Source organism: Macaca nemestrina, chromosome 5 (assembly GCF_043159975.1).
Source record: "Macaca nemestrina isolate mMacNem1 chromosome 5, mMacNem.hap1, whole genome shotgun sequence".
Lineage (NCBI taxonomy): Eukaryota > Metazoa > Chordata > Mammalia > Primates > Cercopithecidae > Macaca > Macaca nemestrina.
Genome location: NC_092129.1, coordinates 36,997,261 through 37,017,370, shown reverse-complemented (window position 1 = coordinate 37,017,370; position 20,110 = coordinate 36,997,261). Strand labels below are relative to the sequence as shown.

At 38.3% G+C, this 20,110-nt stretch overlaps 1 protein-coding gene across 1 annotated transcript in view; it reads left to right on the top strand.

The window, feature by feature from the left end:
* Window positions 1-20,110, top strand: part of LOC105465619 (monooxygenase DBH like 1) — a 103,682-nt gene that overhangs the window by 54,006 nt on the left and 29,566 nt on the right. Inside the window, exons 5-6 of the mRNA XM_011714147.2 lie at window positions 17,015-17,194; window positions 17,476-17,578. Of these exons, the coding sequence (XP_011712449.2) occupies window positions 17,015-17,194; window positions 17,476-17,578 (283 nt within the window). The remainder of the gene's footprint in view (window positions 1-17,014; window positions 17,195-17,475; window positions 17,579-20,110) is intronic.

The window sequence follows — 20,110 nt, the reverse complement described above, 5'->3', positions numbered from 1 at the left end:
GCATATTTAAATTGATTATTTTTATATGTAAGTTATATTTGACTAAGTAAAAAACTAAGTTTTTTTCTTTCTTCTAATTTGGGCTCTGGCATTTTATCATGAGAATCATGTGTTAGTAATTAAGTTCTGCCCTTTCTTGGATAGAATTATTAGGCCTTGAAATAATTAAAAAAAATCCCCCCCAACAACAACACAACAACAAAAAAATAGACCCACAGCTATAACTTCAAAGGAGACCAAAAAAGTAAAATATAATCCAGAGAAACAGTTTGATATAGAACCAAGGAAGGGTCTTGGTATCTTTGCTGGGATCCCCCCATCAGGAGATGTGACTGGTCAGAGGTAAAGCCACGTGTACTGACATCTGTTATTTGGTCTGTCAATCTTGACAGCAGATTTAGATTTAAAAAAAAGAGACTCTTTTAGTTATTTTAAAGGCCTAAAAACTCAGAGGATATAATTGGGTTTACAGAAGAAATATCTGTTGTTCTAGAAACCCAGCTTGAAATCCTTCCTAGTCAATTATTACTCTTAATACAAATTTTACATTAAAAAAGAGGAGATAAATTATGTTGCATTGACTCAGTAATAGGGAAGTAAATATTTTCAAAGGTCTTTGGAGACTATTATCTAATTAAGTATGATAGCTTACCACGAATACAATATGAGTGTAATTTTCAAGGAAATATTATAGACAGATAAGGGATGGGGATTATGAGAACTAACATTTTGAGAATTAATAGGATAAATGCTTTATATGTACCCTGCACTGTATTGAATTCTTTTCTTTTCTATTCTTTTGTTTTAGAAGAGGAAGAAAAACTTACCAATTTATTTTATGAGGCCAGCATTAAGCAGATAATATAGCCAGACAAAATCATCACAAAAAATAACTCTACAGACCATTATTCCTCATAAATGTAGACACAGAAATTCTCAAAAACACTATAACATTGAATCCAACAACATGATAGTATTTTTCTATGTCATCTACTACAAATATTATTTTAGGCTTTTACATTTAAATCTAACATTTACCTGCAATTGATATTTTATAGTTTATAGTGTGGGGTAGGAAATGACACAAGATGTTTTTCGATGCCACTTCGCAAGCGAGAAAATTCTGTGGCTGGTGGGACCTCTGATCATTTGTTACCATTGCCCCACTCTGGACCATGGCCCCTGGGCTGGCCTGACCCTGCTGCTGCTTCCTGTCACATGGGGCAGCTGTGTTACAGCTCCTTTTGCACCTGCCATTTGGTAGGTCCCAGGTTCTTGTCCCGTGTCCAAGAAGAATGAGATTACTTGGACAACTGAAGAGTCAACAGGGTGGAGAGTTTTACTGAGTGATGAGACAGCTTTCGGCAGAGAGGAAGATACGAGTTGGGCAGCCCACTTACCCAAAGTTGGGTAGTGCTCATGACTCAAAGGTGGACAGTCCCCCAATGTGGCTGAGTCTGGGACTTTAATGGGTTCAGAATAAGAGAATGTGTGCAGATTGGTTTGTGAGTATGCAAAAAAGGCTAAAATAAAGACACCACTCAAAGATGGTACAACAGTGTAAAACACCAATTAGGGAACGGTAGATATGTGTAAAATAGGTGATGGGTGGGGATCAATCAGAGGAAAGTGCATCAAATGGGAACAGAGGTTCCCAATCCAGTCCGTGGATTTATCCAAAACTTGTGGCTTGGTCTTCCAGCTTTAAATTGTCTTTAGTTTGAAGGTCAGGTGTCATCAGGGACCTGCCCCTATCTGCCTAGGAATTTGTCTGCCTCCTGCTGCTATCAGAGTCAAGACTGATTTTTTCCACCATATGAATAACCAACTGTCCTCAGGTCATTTACTAAGAAGACTTTCTTGTCCTGTATGGAATTTTCTATCTCATGCAATCCTCATGATCACCTTGTGTGGTAGGAAACAGAGACTCATACAGTTAATTAAGTTGTCAAGTTGTTATGGACCATTCAGTTAGTAAGTGATGAAACCAGAATTTTTAGAAATACACTATAAAAGTAATATTTGCCCACTGTAAAAATTCAAATATAGAAGATTGTAAAGTGAAAAGTAAAATTCCCTAACTTCTATTAATACAGCTCAAGTGTCACTGCTTATAAAGCCATCATTAATATTTTCTTGTATTTTTTCTGAAATTATCTATACTTATGAAATCACTACCTTTATGTCTATTTCTGTTTATATTTTCATTCCTTTCTCTTTATAGATATAGAAAAAACTTCATATATCTTGTATGTATGTATAACTTTCTTGTTTTAACTTTTAGATCCTGATAGGATTAAGCTATGTATTTTGACACTTGCTTTTAACATTTGACAGTACCTTTTGGAAAATGTTCCTCTTCAGTATGTATAGATCCATTTTATTCTTGTATGAATATCTGAATTTAATATAATTTAATTAGCAATATTAAATTTTTTCCTGTTCTATGCTATTATATTCTTTCTATTCAAATTGCCTATAAACAGACTTCTTAAATGTTGCCAATCTGATGGAAGAATATTGCCAAACTGATAGGTATGTCATTGTTGTTTCATTTCAGTATATTTAATTCAATATATTTATTTAACACCTTTTTCTCTGTAACCATGTAGATCTCTTTTCCATGAACTTTTGTTTTTCTTTTTCTTTTTCTTTTTCTTTTAATACAGAGTCTCACTCTGTTGACCAGGCTGGAGTGCAGTGGTGTGATCTCGGCTCACTGCAACTTCCGCCTCCTGGGTTCAAGTGATTCTCCTGCCTCAGCCTCCTGAGTAGCTGGCATTACAGGTGTGCACCACCATGCCCAGCTAATTCTTGTATTTTTAGTAGAAATGGGGTTTTACCATGTTAGCCAGGCTGGTCTTGAACTCCCGACCTCAGGTGATCCGCCCGCCTAAGCCTCCCAAAGTGCTGGGATTACAGGCATGAGCCGCCACCGTGCCCAGCCTTCCATGAACTTTTGATTCATGTACTTTGCCCATTTTCACAATTTTGTTTTTTGACTTGTTTTATCAGAATTTTTTTATATGAAGGGAATTAAACCTTTTGTTTGATGTAAGTGTTGCAAATAATTTCTCCATTGTTTTCGTACTTTAATGTTTACTTATCTTTCCTTAGTTTAATGTTGCTTTCAGTTTCTTCTCTTAATCTTTACTTCCCCAGGATAGGAGGATGGGTCACATAAAATAAAGTTGTAGTATTCATGCATTTGTTTACTGCATAGTTCTGTCTCCCTTGTCGTTCTGTGATGTGGAGTTATGTTCCTGTATATTGCCCATTTCTGCAGTTTTTCCTCCTCCATTAAAACATGTTGGTCCATGTGCATCTATCTATCCTGCATAGGTCTGGAAGAAATTCAGATATACTCACCCCTTTGATGTACTGCTGAGTTGAAGCACATGTATTGACCAAAGCAAACAAACAAAACCCCCAAAAAACTATTGGAAAAGTTTGCTGAATCATTTTTTCTGCAGCATGAAAAAGCAAAATCACATATATCTACTCTATATGAACTGCATGTGCATTTGACTCTATGAAATGCTGGAATTTGAAATACGGGTTAAACTAAAAATCAATTCGTGTATCATTTAAAAACAGCTCATAGGTATAGAGATGTAAGCAATAGCATGTCAAAGAATGGCAAGATCTAATGTTCATGTTATGTTTTCTTAATTACACACACACAGACACTCATACACAAATAACAAAGGCTTTGAAAAAGTCAGCCCCATGTAATGAATTGGCAGCAAGTAGTAAAACAATGAGTTGTTACTCCAGCTAAGGAGAAAAATATTCGCGTATGAAATAATTGCATTCAGTAAAAAAGTTATGTATGTGATAAATTGTACAGAACTTAGTATAGTTTTAAACTAATGTTTACAACAAATTATGTGCTAGATACATTTCTGCTTTCATTTTTATAATAGATTAAAAGTTGATTTGGGCCAGGCATGGTGGCTCACGCCTGTAATCCTGACACTTTGGGAGGATGAGGCAGATCACAAGGTCAGGAGTTTGAGACCAGCCTGGTCAACATGGTGAAACTCCGTCTCTACTAAAAATACAAAATTAGCTTGGTGTTGTGGCACATGCCTGTAATCCCAGCTACTTGAGAGGTTGAGGCAGGAGAATCGCTTGAATCTTGGAGGCAGAGGTTGCAGTGAGCCGAGATCACACCACTGCACTCCAGCTTGGGCAACAGAGCGAGACGCCATCTCAAAGAAAAAAAAAGTTGATTTGTATTTCTATATTATAACTAAAGAAACTGAGTTTCAGTAAGGTTAAGTAATTTGCCTCAGGTCACACAGCTAGTAAGGGGCAGACCTTGGATTCCAAACCAAGTCTTTGACTTTAAGCTACCACATTAGTACTGCCTCCTGAAAGAAGTTCAGAGAGACAGGACAAATGTGAGTCAAAATAATCAAATAAGCATCCAGGGAAAACAAAACTTGAGCTTTCAAAAATGAATAGAATTTAAATAAGCAAAGTTGCATAAGGGGGACTTATTGGATAAGGAGAACAGCATGAATGAAATCATGAGTGTAAGAATGAACATAGTGCATAAAAGGAAGGGATTTCTATGACTGGAATTCATGCATATGGGACCATGAGGTAACATGCAGCTAATGACAGTGGGCCCTGAATGTCAGAAAAAGAAGTGTTGCCTTTATCAGCTATAGGATGGGCAATGTGGAGCCATTGAATATGATTGGTCAGATTAACAAGGTGAAAAGTGCTGATTTGGGAAGATCATCTGCTTGGGATATAGAGTGTTCTCCAAAAGGCAAGTTACTAAATGTCTGTCTTAGTCTGTGTTGTTATAACAAAATACTTTACACTGGGTAATGTATAAAGAACAGAAATGTATTTCTTACAGTTCTGGAGGCTGGGAAGTTCAAAGTCAAGGCACTGTCATTGGTTTCTGCTGTCTGGTGAAGGCTATTGTCTGATTCCAAGATGGCACCTTGTTGCTGTGTCCTCACATGGTAGAAAGTAGACGGGCATGAGAATGAACTCAGTCTCTCAAACCCTTTCATAACAGCCCTAATCCCATCCATGTAATCACCTCTTAAAGACCCTATCACATTGATGATTAAATTTCAACATAAGAATTTTTGGGGGACACATACCAATAGCAACATCCAAGAAGATAAGTAGATGACTACTGATATAATTCCTATAGGATTAATGAGAGATGTGGATTAGGATAATAGCTGTGACTATAAAGCAACTTAAAGGACATTTTGAAGATGAGAAATGGGAAACAAGATGAGTCTGGTTGTTTTAGTATGTTCTAAATACTCATTGTTCTCTTAAAAACATTGTTTTTCAAGCACATTATAGAACCAGGCTTAGCTATTAGCTATTTTGGGAATGCTTTGTTTTATATGTATATTTTTCCAGATAGCTGAATTAACAAAATTTCTACCTTAACCCATTTCTTGTTTAGAAAAAAAAAAAAAAAATGTAGCTTGCTGCCAGTACTCGTTTCTCAGGGCAAACAAGAAATGGGTTAATCCAGATTTGAGTAGTCACCTCAGCCTTCATTGCTTGTCTGAAAAGGGGAAGAAACAAATAAAGGGTGATTGAAGAAAATAATTGTCATTGACAGTTATTAACATCATCAAACCCATTTTTATTTCAACTGAGTGTTGCTTGGATTTATTTGAAGCAAATCCCTTAGCCTAGAGGTTCATGATATTTCAAGAGCTGTAGCTTTGGCCAGGTGCAGTGGCTCACACCTGTAATCCCAGCACTTTGAGAAGCTGAGGCGGGCAGATCACAAGGTCAGGAGTTCGAGACCAGCCAGTTTGAGACCAGCCTGGCCAACACGGTGAATACAAAAATTAGCCAGGTGTGGTGGTGCGTGCCTGTAATCCCAGCTACTTGTCAGGCTGAGCCAGGAGAATTACTTGAACCTGGGAGGCGGAGGTTGCAGTGAGCCGAGATCATGCCACTGCACTGTAGCCTGGGCGACAGAGTAAGACTCCATCACAGGAAAAAAAATAAAAAAGAGCTGTAACTTCATTTTGAGCTTGCCCTCAATATTGTATTATTGTATTGTCTTCATCCTTAGGCTATTTTGCCTCATGGTAGAGAAATGGCAGCACAGACTTCTGATATAGCACAGTTTCTCTTTCACATCCAGGGGAAAGGAGAGGATAGTTTTTAGCTACCGTGTAGAAGTCTACAGATTCCTTGTGATTGGATCAATTTCAGCTCATATCAAGGATGGGATTACATAAGTGGGTTTAGGCCACCCAAGGAAGTTGGTGATCATTCTTAGCCAAAAGCTGTAGCTCGGAAGTTCAGGATTCCTGATAGGAAAATATTGAGGAACTAACGCTGAAAGGCAACAGAAAATGATTATTCTCTAGCTTTAGCTTCTCTACTGTTCTAGAATTTGACCCGTAAGACTGTCAGATTCATGTGTGATGCATCATTATTTCCTCCCTCAGCACCTAACAAAAAGCACATAGTATGTAGATATAGGTGGGGCTTTTGTTGGCAGATGGGGAGTTGTCAGTTGAGTCCATGAATGAATATTCATTCATTCATAGAAAGATCTCTTGAAAGAGAACACTTTTAAATCAAAGTGATAAGGAAAATTTATACTTAAAACTATAAACATACATGAGCGAACGTAGATAAGTTTCCTTTGAGAAAAGAGGGATGCCGTATTTCAGAAAAAGATCTCTGTAGAGAAAATATGGCTAAGTTTTATGCATAAAAATTAGAAAATCAAATCCTTAATATATTGAGATAGCACACACCAATATATATTTCGTGATTACACAGTTTGCAATAACATTAATATTTATGGAAATATTTTTGCCTGAATATTTGTGGCATACAAGCCTTAAAATTAGATTTTGAAATATTGGAACTTGAGAATGGATTACTCGTATAGATTTACTTGTTGTCTGTGAGGGTAAAATGTTAAAATTGCATTTAAAAACTCAGAATCCAACTTAAGATAGTAATACTAGTACCATTGTTTGAGAACCTACAAGGTATCTGTTGCTTCACATGGACCAGCCATTGAATGCTTAAATAGTCTTATAAGTAAGCCTCGTTATCACTAATTTACTCCTAAAGGAATTGAGAAGTTAAACAACAAAGGAATGGAGACAGAAAATAATAAATCATGAATCAAACCCAATAAAATGTGTTCCGGAAAAATATTCCACCATTATGCTGCTTGTCTTATTTGAAATGTAGCCCCTTGAGACATGGATTTGTGTATAATTGATTTACTAAGGAAGTGCCAGGAGAAAACACTGGGTCGGGGGTTGGCTGGTAGGGAGAGTAAGGCTAGGGAAGAAGAAGCTGAGCAAGAGTGTGATTCTGCTGCAGTTCCAGCCTCAACCCAAACCCATGGAGAACATGTCCCATATGGGCAAGGTTGCGGGACATCCCCATCTCCATACCTTTCACCTACCCCAGTGGAATGTATATTTTGTGGCACTAGCTCTCTGCAAGATAGTCCTCCGAGGAAAGTTGCAGATGCAAGTGATTAGAAATGAGAAACTTAGAACAGAACCTGGGTAGTGGGTTCACGGAAAAGGCTCCAGGGGTCTGAAGTGTTCTTAGTAGATCACTGATGCTGTCCCATGTGTGATCCTGGTAATAAAGATGCGAGTATATCATGTGGTGGTTAGGAGCACATTCTCGATCCAGACCGCTGAAATCAAATCTGGGCTGTGACACTTGGGCAAGGTTCTTAACTTATATGTGCTTTATTTTCTGGATCTGTGAAATGTGGAGTAATTCTTTTACCTAAACACGTAAGGTTGTTTTGACGATTACATGAATGTATATATTCATCTAGTCCGTACGTAGACTAGAGCTGGATGGGAAGCAGAGCTATTATCACATGACTGACTTATGGCATGTCCCACAGCTGATTAGTTGCACAGCCAAGACGGGACCTCCAGGACACTACTACTTCTTACTGGCCATGTATGTATTAATTTAAAATTGACTACTTCTTGCTGGCCATAGATATGTTAATTTCAAAATTTCATAAAGTTCTAGGTGATCTCTGATGTATTGAATATCTCAAGTAATTGAAAATTAATATATATGCTAACATAGGGTCAGAAGGTACCTTAGAGTTCATGAGTAATCTATTAAAAATTCAAACAACAATATATACACTAAGCATGCTGTGTTATAAACTGTCTTAAAAGTAATGTTCTGTTTTGTTTGTTTTTATATTATTGAAGTGTTTGGCCAGAGGACCTAATTCGCTCATATTTAAAAATAATGGCTGTAAATCATAACATGTTACCTCTTTCCAAGGGTACTTGCATATTCATCAAGTCAAACAGCTTTAATCCTAAGTGTCTAGGTGGAAATTCAGAAATCAGTAAGCAAGGGAGAAAGACATCAGTATGTAGGGTAGAGGAAGTGATTCTCTCCCAACATATCACTCTTCAAGGGCATTTACTGAAGTAACTTTATTTTTAACTTACACCAGTCCAATTAAGAAGAGCAAATAAACTGGAAGAGTAAAACAAAAGCAAAGTATTTTTTGTGGCAATGTTCCAATGTGAAGAAACATATGTCAGGTAGCCATGCATGATCGCACATACATATTGATGAACTGATGATTTATACTTATTTGTGTTAGATTGTTAATCAGGACTTTTATTTGCAAGTAATAGAAACCCAAGCTGAACTTGTTTCAGAAAAAGAAAGGAACGTATCGACTCATTTATCAAGAGGAAAACTTGAGTGAATAAACCACAGTTGGCAGAGATGCAACTGGTTTCAGGAACGGCTTCAGTGAAGTGTTCGAACTCTGTCAAACCTGTCTTATCTTGTCTCTGGTACCTCTCTGTGTGCTTGCTTGATGGTATCTCACTGAATGCTGGCTTCTTTCATGTGCTCAGAAACATCATCCCTGGAGGTTGCTGAGCCTCACAACACATATTCAGTTTTTGGAGGGGGTTGAATTCTTTTTCATCGTTAGAAAAGTTCCAAGATAGGCTGGGCACCCTTCCCTGAACTGATCAATTGTGGCTGGTAGGGCAAGGTTGTGTTTGAAGATGGTAGACACGTGAGAATTCGGGATTGAAGTAAGGGGTGAGTTATTTCCCAGAAGCCTCCTCGCCCTCATTTCTTCTCTTTTTCCTTCTTTTTCTTCATCTCTTTCCCACTTCATCTCTTCTTGCCATCACCTCGTGTGCTTTAGCTAACAGGTCCATTCATGCTGTGGCCCTTTGACTGTGGCCCCCTGACACCACATCAGCAAGTCAGGATTTGCGTTGCACACTTACCTTCTTCAGAGTGGAGTGTCTGTGGTGCAAAGATGCCATTCCCTTGTTAATTTTGGTTGCCTCTCATACCTCGGATATATTGTCATGCTAAAAGAGTCCTTCCTGTTAGGGATGAGGATATGGCAGGAGACACGGAGAGAGAGGAGCAGATACCTCTGTGCTCCCATTGTCACATGAGCATGTCGGCATGATCATATGCTCACCCATCTACACAGTTAGTTCTGGCTGAAATGTTCCCATAGGCAGCATCACTTTAGGAGCTAGCTGACCTTTGGATAACTTTTTTTCAGAGATGGATTACGGGCTTTTATGTGGGCAGCAACTTGTGCCTCAGGTGGGTATATAAAGCTGGGTGCCAAGAACAAGAACAGGCAGGAAGAAAAGTGATGGGAATTTACAAAATTTCCAGCTCATTACAGATTACACCCATCACCTCTCTCCTTTTGTTTTAGTTTTGAATTTATTGAGTTGCAAGTTGTTTTTGAAGAGCTATGTTCCACTTGTCCAGTCATGTTTTAACAGGCAAGGAGCCACAGGTTAAATGGGTAGAGTTGGAAGAATGAGTACAGGAAAATTGTTCAAAGGGGCGCTAGTAACCTCTGTGTTTCTCACATTTTGCTGAGTATAATCAGACAAGACAAGAAAGATTCTTTCTCCAGCTTTACCCCCAAAATTAATAACTAAAGCATGACACACATATATTGAGCTATAAATTTAAAAAAACCTATTTAACTTCAGTCATGTATGAGAAATGTGTATTTGTGATGAGTTCATGTCACAAACAATGACAGGGACAACCATGACCTAGGTATAAATGTACAAATCTCCAAATTGTTAGTTTGTGGTAGAAAATTGAGAATGTATGAATTTCCTAGGGCTGCTATAATAAATGACTGCAAGCTGGATAGCTTGAAACAGCAGAAATTTATTCTCTCACAGCTCTGGAGATCAGGAGTCTGAAATCAAGATATAGGCAGGGCCAACTTCCTTCCAAAAGCTCCCCTTCCTTGCCTCTTCCAGCTTCTGGTAGCTTCTGGCATTCCTTGGCTTATGGCAGCAACACTCCAACCTCCGCCTCCATCTTCATGCCTCCATCCTGTCTCTGTGCGTATCTGTGTTTGAATCTCTCTCTCCATTCTCTCATAAAGACACAAGTCATTGGATTTAGATCCCACCCTAATCCAGTATGATCTCCTCTCAACCAATTACATCTGCAAAAACCCTATTCTTGAATAAGGTCCCCTTCTGAGGTTCAAGGTAAACATGAATTTTCAGGAGACACTGTTCGACCCAGCACAGGGGAATCAAGCAAAAAAAAAAAAAAGTTTCTTTCAGCCAGAGTTATTGTTTAGGTAATTGGCTATTTGAAGCCTCCAAAACCATACGGATTTTTGTTTGCCAATACTCGGTGTCTTTCACAAAAAGCCCTTTCTGAACTGAATCTGTTTTCAGGGTAGGTGCTGGTGAAGAGAGATCAGCATGTAGGCACAGTTTTGTCAAAGATCTCATTCTTTCAGTCACTGAAGGGAAATACACATTTCCCCTAAGATTTTCTTGCCTCAAATTCTGAAACATTTTCTTTGTTCTAAGTTCTAGGGAATTCTTTTGGTCTTATCACTATACTCAGTCACTTGGTCTTAGGTTCTCTATGTCTCATCCCACCCTGTATAGCTCAAGTTAAGTAGAATAAGATGTCACCAAGTGTAGATTCTTTGAATCATCTCATTACTTTCTACATTGTAAAAAATGAATATATAGAATGAGTTGCTGACATTTAAGATTTTTTCAATCATATTGTGTCCTTTGCATCAAATTCCATCCCCCCAGCTCTGCCCTCAGGCAACTACAGAGTGGATAGAAATGCTTTCCTCTCCCACCAAAATAATGAAGACATTTGCTGAGAACTGATTAGGAGGTGTGCATAGATTGGGAAAGGTTTTAGGATAGCCACTTCAGAGAGATGAACAGAATGCAGAGCAAAACCAAAGAAAGATTGATGTTCTGAGGCAAAAGTGTGAGTTATGATCTTTGAAGTCTTATGCGAATGATTGTGTAAAGTATATCTCCAGTGTCCTAAGTGGAGGGTGAGAAGTAGCAGATTACAGGAGTGATTCACCATGTGAGCTTTGGGTCAGTTGTGAGTGCTGATGAGTGATAAGTTCAAGTGACCTCCCAGGAGAAAATGGCAGGCTGAGCAACTGGACAAGTGTGAAAGAGCTAACAGGGAAGGAAAGAGGCACAGAAAGAGAATTTCAGAGGTAGTGTACTCATGGACAATTACAAGGACAGGGTGTGACAATGGGATTCTGTAGCTGAAGTGGGATGCAGTATAGTGGAGATAACCAAGAAACTAAGAGGCAAATGAATTTAGTGATTCAGCCTCATTGATGTTGGCTTCATGGAAAGGGTTGTATTCATTTTATTTCAATTCAATAAATAGTTATTAAGCACTCTTTGTGCTGCAGGGGCTATGTTAGGCATACTTGACGTGGATAAAGTGCGTAAGAAGAGATGATGAGGTTAGGAAAAACGGTCATTGCCAAGGTCAACTTTATGGTCAATGTTAATTTCCACCTTGGTTTTGGCTACTCTTGAGCAACTGTTTATTGTTGTTCTCTTCTTTTCTTGCTAAGATACCTCAAGTGTATCTGAAAGCTCCAGTTACTTGATCTAACGGAGGAGACTGTTTTCCTCTTTAAAAGATTCTTTCAGGTTGAAATCTTTCCCTTTCTATCTGTGTTCTGGTTTCTGGGCTGTTCCTTTAATACGTACAGCAGTTACAGATTGTAACAGCTGCCAGGCCCTCCTTGCTTGGTCTGTTTTGCCATAGGAAGGTAAGCTCACAGGCCTGTCACCGTTCTGGGTCTGTACACCCCACCTTTGTAGAAAATGTGGGATCAATAACACAATTTGATGTCATCAGGGGAATTTCCACGTTTGTGTCTTGCCTCCACTTCCGTATGTACTGCTTTATATTTCTTTTTATTTATTTCTTCTGTCATCATATAGCCAGGCTACATGTAAGATTAAATTAAATGTTCATTCCAGTGTCAGGAATACCAATATATCTATATTTGTATACTTTCTATGGCCATGACTTTCTTTAATAATTCCTATAATTTTAATATTTTTGAATAGAGGCAACTCTTGGCATTCCCCCTGTGATTGTGATAATAATGTGAATGTGTGAAGTAACCAGAATAAGGAACACTTTTTAAGTGCTACTCTTTAATATACTGATACTTAACAGTCTTAGTATTTTTAATTTAAAAATGTATAACTCTATCGTCATTACAAATAATGTAGTAATACAAAAGCAAAAGTCTTGTCTTTTCTGTGGACGGTTGCCCAGCACATCAGAAAGTCAGGTTAATGCCGCATTCAGCCAACAAGCACAAGGGGGCATGGAGCTCTGTGTGTGCCTCACTCTGCTTCCTCAGACGGTGCTTTGGCTAAAGAAGAAGATCATAACAGAGTTTAAAACACAAGTTTGTTGACTGCTTAAAATGTTTGTAGAACTTGTTGTGGGAGTGAAAAATAATGAGCAGCCTCCATTAGGGAATTGGTAGCAGTGCCCTGGCTTCATCAGGCTCTCTAAGCATGGCGTGAAGGGTTGTGGGAAATCCTATCCTGTGCTAAATATTTGAGCCAATAGCCCTGTCCTGCACTGATCAAAAGTACTCCCATTTCCTCGAGTTGTACCCTCCACTAAACAGGTTATGTCCATCCTTAAGAAACATTCTTGGTGTCTCACTTAATATCCCCATGGTGGTCTGAACATTTCCTCTCTAGAAATTATTCTTCTATTTTTCAGGAGTTTGATAATCAGGTAATTTTTTCTCCCATATTATCAGCCTCATAATTTATATTTATCCTTACATATCATTTCCAAGCACTTCTTTTTCTTTCTTTTTTTTCCCTCTCTTTGCTCACATCGTTTCTATTTTGCCAAGGGCTTGCTTCTTCTAAGCCTTTTTATCTTCTCCTCCCGTGATCAGTACCCAAGTTTGCAGCAAGTTTCCTTGTTGTTTTATGGGTTGATGTTTTTGCTTAGGAAATCCTCATGTTTTAGACTGCTCCCTCAATCTGTAATCGGAAAGTCAGATTACAGTTTAATTCTTCTTGAAGCCCTCATCAGGTTTCAGAGAGAAGCCTTGATATTTGTCCTTTTTAGGAAGGAACACCTTGAAAGGCCATGGGTCTGTCTTCTCATCCTAGAGGCCCAGGGGCACTGGGACCAGAGTGGCAGGGAGGCCAGGAGCCCCTTCCCCCAGGTGTAAGACACTCAGTCTGTCACTGCACCTCTGAGGGCATCAGCATGTGGTGGTCCCTGCTAATGATTTCTAGAAGCACCTTCTGGCATTGGCTCCTGAGGTCATCACCCTTGTTGATGACAGCTATCAGCTGTCAGCAACTTGCCTTACTGAAGCCTTTCATCCTCCCTCCCACTGGCAGTAACTTCCAGGGTCCTTGATGCATCTCCAACATGCTTCCTGCAATAATGTGTAGCCAGTAGAAAAGTACAGATTTGGGGGTCAGACCAGCCTGGTTTAAAATCCCATCTACCATTTCCCAGCTGTGGTACTTTGAGCTGGTTGTCTAATCTCTGAGTTTCAGTAAATCTGTAAGATGAGGTTATAACATCTTTCTTATAAATTTGTTGTAAATATTAAATGAAATACATAGAACGATTCATATGTGGCTAGTAGATAGTAGGTCTAAATAAAAGATAGATGTTATTATTATTCCAGGGATAAATTGGTAGCTTTGCAGTTTGGTGTTAGTTTTAGCACTTCCTATGAAGACAAAAAAAAAAAAAAAAGAACACTTGCTCTTAAAAGTTTTTTTCAAACTGTTTATTTGAAGCTCTCCAAAGTCAAGCACCACCCAGCATCACACACCCTTAACTCCCTCTTCCTACTCTTCAGTGAAAGCCACTAGTTTCTGAAACTGTCGTGACAGTAACCAACTCTCCTTTGCCCTAACGGCTTATTTCCAAGACCTACCTTGTAGAGCTCAGTACAACCTTAAGGTTCTGCCTGAACTTATGAGGTACTTAGCAAAGCAAAAATCTCACATGAGCCTGAATATTCTACTGTTGACATCTTAGCAGTGCCCTGTCCCCCTTGGAGGACTGAGGAACCCAAAAATGTCAAGTCTCAGACAGAAGCTCAAACTAGACATAGAAATGAAATTCTTATAGAAATGCTGGGTTATACTTCTGTGCAATCATTGTTATTATGCAATCATGCTTGAACAATAACTACCCTCTTCAAGCAAAACAGAAAAGTTTCTGCCTTCAGGGCTCACGACCTTTTAGAGACAAAACAAGTGCAAACAAAACCGTGTGCAATGTCTTTTCCATGAATGTGATGTTGAAAATGTACCTGAGGCTTAGGTGTGCCATGACTCACTATGTAACACAAAAGAAAACTGGATTTAAAAACTTGAATTCCTTGGCTGCCCATTCAGACTCGACCCACTACATACCGTTTCCCCATTTGCTTATATTTTCCTACAAAAAAGAGAAAAACTATGGAGAAAATGGAAAACAAAGCCATAGGAAAAAACAGCTGAAAACGCTTCATGTAAATGTGCATGCTGAAAGTAGAGAGCAAGCAAAGATTTCAAAATGCAGTGCCTGAATTTGAGTAGTTAGGACTAAACACAGAAGTGTTGATGAACTCTAAGGCTAAACTCTTGGATATTTAGGAGCACACCAGAGCTTCTTTACCAGCTGAACAAAGATTCAAAGAACTCCGAGGGGGGGAGAAAAAGGAACCCTGGAACTCAGCGGTCCCCAGCCTTTTTGGCAACAGGGAACTGGTTTCATGGAAGACAGTTTTTCCATGGACTGGAGGATGGGGGAGGTGGTTTTGAGATGAAACTATTCCACCTCAGATCGTCAGACATTAGTTAGAATTTAGTAAAGAGCACGCCACCTAGATCCCTCACATGCACAGTTAGTTCACAATAAGATATGCACTCCTATGAGAATCTAATGCCACTGCTGATCTGACAGGAGGTGGAGCTCAGGCGGTAATGTGAGTGTTGGGGAGCAGCCATAAATACAGATGAAGCTTTGCTCACTTGCCCACTGCTCACCTCCCGCTGTGCAGCCTAGTTCCTAACAGGCCACGGACCAGTACTGGATTGGGGACCGCTGCTCTAACTGAAGCCAACACCCACAGCCCACCTACACCAAGTACAAGGCTCCATTTGGTCTGCATATAGAATCTCTGGGATGCTAGGGTGTGCTTTGCTCATTCTGAGTTGATTCCTAGGTTCTTAGACTAAAGCGGGTAGCGTTATGAAGGGAACTAACAGAGCAAACAGTGGAAGGAGCATGTTCATGTAGATCACGCTTTTCACATTAGGACCAATTTCACTGCCCATTCTCCTTGTTTCTAGTTTTCCTCTTTTAACTTGAGCAGTGTCACTAGAGCACATAGCTAACAATGTTTTATTTTTTCTCTTCCAAATTCTAATAACAAAATTGTTATTGGCTTTTGATCTTAATTATTCAAATAAAAATAAAATGTGCAAGGAAACTTGCAGCAAGTTTCCTTGCTGTTTCTTGGGTGGATTCATTTTCTTCGGAAATCCTCGTGTTTTAGGCTATACCCTCAATTTGTAATCTGGAGGTCAGTTTACAATTTAATTCTTCTTGAATTTTATTGATGATAAAATCATCAGTAAAAATGATTAAGCCCTAGCCTTCTTCTCAGCACCAGGCATTAATAGAGATGAATGAGATCTCACCTCTTACCTCTGGTAGGGATGGGTAAAGATAACATTTTGAGGTGGAAGAAAGGGAGACTAAGAGCGTTTGTGCCCACAGCCTTGACTTCTTTTTTTTGTGTGTGTGGAAAAAAATGCTATAAGGACACATGCACACGTATGTTTATTGCAGCACTATTCACAATAGCGAAGACGTAATCAACTCAAATGCCCATCAATGATAGACTAGATTAAGAAAATGTGGCACATATACACCATGGAATACTATCCTGCCATAAAAAAGGATGAGTTCATGTGCTTTGTAGGGACATGGATGAAGCCGGAAACCGTCATTCTCAGCAAACTATCACAAGGACAGAAAACCAAACACCACATGTTCTCACTCATAGGTGGGAATTGAACAATGAGATCACTTTGACACAGGAAGGGGAACATCACACACTGGGGCCTGTCATGGGGTGGGGGGAGGGGAGAGGGGAGAGGAATAGCATTAGGAGATACACCTAATGTAAATGATGAGTTAATGGGTGCAGCAAACCAACATGGCACATGTATACATATGTAACAAACCTGCACGTTGTGCACATGTACCCTAGAACTTAAAGTATAATTTTTTAAACAAAAAAGCAAGAAGGAGGAAGAGGAAGAGCAAGTCTGGGGGAAAGCAAACAAGTTTCAAAACAATTGCTCCGCAGAATGGGCAAGGGACACCATCAGTGAATTAACAACCAAAAAAGCCGATTAGTAGAGTCCTGTTTCTTGGAGTAAATGGTTGTCTCATCTTTGTTGTTGCCATTGTCATCATCATTATCTTTACCATTGTCACTATCTCCAGAACAAATTAGACTTGAACTACACAACCTTGACATAATTGAGAAGAATGTCCCTTTGAGAAACTGATAATAATTTATGCTAGTTTCATGTTTGTTGTGGGGTGTTGTAGGATGGTTTTATTTATTGTGTCCTCCCTCTCATTTATGTTCACGTAGGTTGAGCCAGTGATACAGAGAGGCCACGAGAGTCTGGTGCACCACATCCTGCTCTATCAGTGCAGCAGCAACTTTAACGACAGTGTTCTGGAGTCCGGCCACGAGTGCTATCACCCCAACATGCCCGATGCATTCCTCACCTGTGAAACCGTGATTTTTGCCTGGGCTATTGGTGGAGAGGTGGGGCTAATGATTAATAATTATTACTTAGAAGTAAATACTTGGAAGTAAATTAGTACTTAGGAGTAAAGCTCTAATGCTACTTTTGATATGAAGGTGGCTTAACTCCATTTTCATAGGAAGGGATCCTTTCTTTAAGTTATTTTTATTTTATTTCATCAGTTGTAGATGAATGCGGTTCCAGAGGGTTGAAATATCCTTGAAGATGGTGGGTTTTTGAGTGGAATAGAGCTCTCAGGGACTTTCACAGGACACTGTCTCATGGCATTTTCCATATTTAGGGTTTTTCTTATCCACCTCATGTTGGATTATCCCTTGGCACTCCATTAGATCCGCATTATGTGCTCCTAGAAGTCCATTATGACAATCCGACTTATGAGGAAGGTGAGTTTATTGTTCACATATTTTACTTATGGTTTTTATAAAAAGTTTTGTACCTTGTAAGTCATGTCTTTAACAGAGTTGAAACAAAATGGAAGCCAATGCTAGAAAGAATTAACCTATACATTTGTCATTCAAATTAGGAGACTTTTAGAAGTGAAAATGGGTACTGTTTATAATTATACTGTAACAGCAGGCATTAACCAGCACCAAACTAGGTAAATGAGCACATGCAGTCACTAATCTTAACAAAAACACTTGCATACTACCTACCAGAAAGTAGAGTAATAGACTTTTCCTTTGTGATGTAGATTAGTCCCAGTACATGGTGTTTATGGAACATTTTCTTTCTAACTGCACATAAGAAAAAGATACCATTTATTATACTAAAAAGTGTAAGCATTTTGTTGTGTGGTAAGCAAATCATAGATATACTCATAAAGTACTTATGCAGTGACACCGTGTAATATGATATTGAAGTGAAGAAATGTAAGGATGTGCATTTGATTTCTGAAATCATTTGTATGATATTCCAAATCCCAACATTGGTAGATTTAACATGAAATTATCAACAGGAGTAATTCCAAGTTGTTATTTTGTATTGACTCATGCAATCTTTTAGCAAATACTGAGCTCCACCTATGTGCCAGATCTGTGCTTGAGGATATAATGTGTGTGAAAAACAGATGCTGCTCCCACCCTCATGGAAATTATAGCCCAGTGGGAAAGAGAAACAATCAAATGATCACAGCAATCATATGAAATTATATATGTGCCAATTGATCCAAAGGAGATACCTGACACTATGAGAGTATTTAATTAGTGACCTCATCCAGCCAGGGGTGTGTGGTGGTGAGGATGGGCTAGAAAGTCTTTGTTAAAGAATCAAACTGTTCATCTGGGTGACTGGAGATGCTGAAGGGTTAGGGTGCAGTGAAGAAAGATGCTGATGAACCTGCAGAGGAAGGCTGAAGCAGACCATCTAAGATCTTGTAGGGCCTGTTAAGGATTTTTACCCTGAAGACAATGAGAAGCAATTGAAGAGTTTGATACAGTGGAATCAAATATTGAGATCTGTATTTTGGAAAGAACACTCTGGCTGCTGCAGCATGAATAATAGATTTTGAAGAGAGCACACGTGGTATGATATTTGAAGAGTGATGTTTCTATAAAAGTAGGTGTTAAGCTATTCTATTTGTGAGCAAGCCAATGAAGTATCTTGTTCATACCCTAAAGTAATTAATAGGAAATAGTTTCTCTCTGAATTCACTTTAATTTCTACCCACCAATTATATCCCATACTCTGAACCATGAATCTATGATAAAGTTTAAAACTTTCATAAACCAAGCAAAATAACCTGTTAATAAATTCTAAAAGTTAGATTTTCCATGAAATTATATGTGACTATAAAACATAAAAATTGTCATCACAATAACAGTGGGATTAATTATTGAATATGTCTTACATTGCAACTTTTCTTTTAAAAATTTTTTACATTTTTGATTTTAAATTATTAATAGAATAAATATGTTATATAATGTATGATACTTCTCCAATTGGAAATTCCATGTGAACTACTTCTTCCTTTTAGTGTTTATTACAAAAGTAGAAGGTTTAATTTATTTGCCTTCTCTGTTGTCAATTAAGTTGACTTTATCATAGTTTCAATGTAAAAATGAAACATAAGCTTATTTTCCTAACAGGTTAATAGAGAACTCAGGATTTTTAGTACTTTCTATTTTTATTCATATACATAATTAGACCAAATTTTAGATTATAATAATTTTATTTTTATAAATATAGCATAATATAAATTTATGTTTCCAGAAAAGTTTTTTAATAATCATTTTATATTTGCTTAAGAAATTATTACTTTATTTACTAGATTATCTATTAATGGTCCAAACAGCTAATGCAACTAATGAACCTAACTATACTAAATGCAACTGAAATTTCTACTCATATTTTTTCCCTGTCAAGCTATTATAAGGAGGTAGGTCCCAAAAATGTAAAACACAAAACAAAATTTTGCAAGATATGTCCAGAGAAAATTCTAAGGTCACTATAGATGTTCTACGTTATCATGCTCATTTGTATCTGCACTGATAATAGCACAAAAGGAGAATTGATTTTTATGATTTATTTGTTTAACAATTGATTGAAACCCTGGTAGATGTGTGACCACTATATGTGTGACTAGCTGCCATTTATTGAGCACCTCATTTGTGCCAAACACTGTTCTTAGAACTTCGTGTTCAAGCCACACATCACCGTTATGAGGTAGTAGTGCTATTATTATGGCCATTTTCCATACTGGAAAACTGAAGCACAAACAGTTTAGATAACTTCCTGTCTTCATCTGTTCTGTACTGCTGTAACAGAATAACACAGATTAGGTGGTTTATAATGAAGAGAAACTTATTCGTCACAGTTTTGGAAGCTGAGAAGTACAAGTACAAGGTACTGGCATCTGATGAGGGCTGTGTCATAACATGGCAGTAGGCTTCACATGGTGGAAGGGTAAAGAGAGCAAG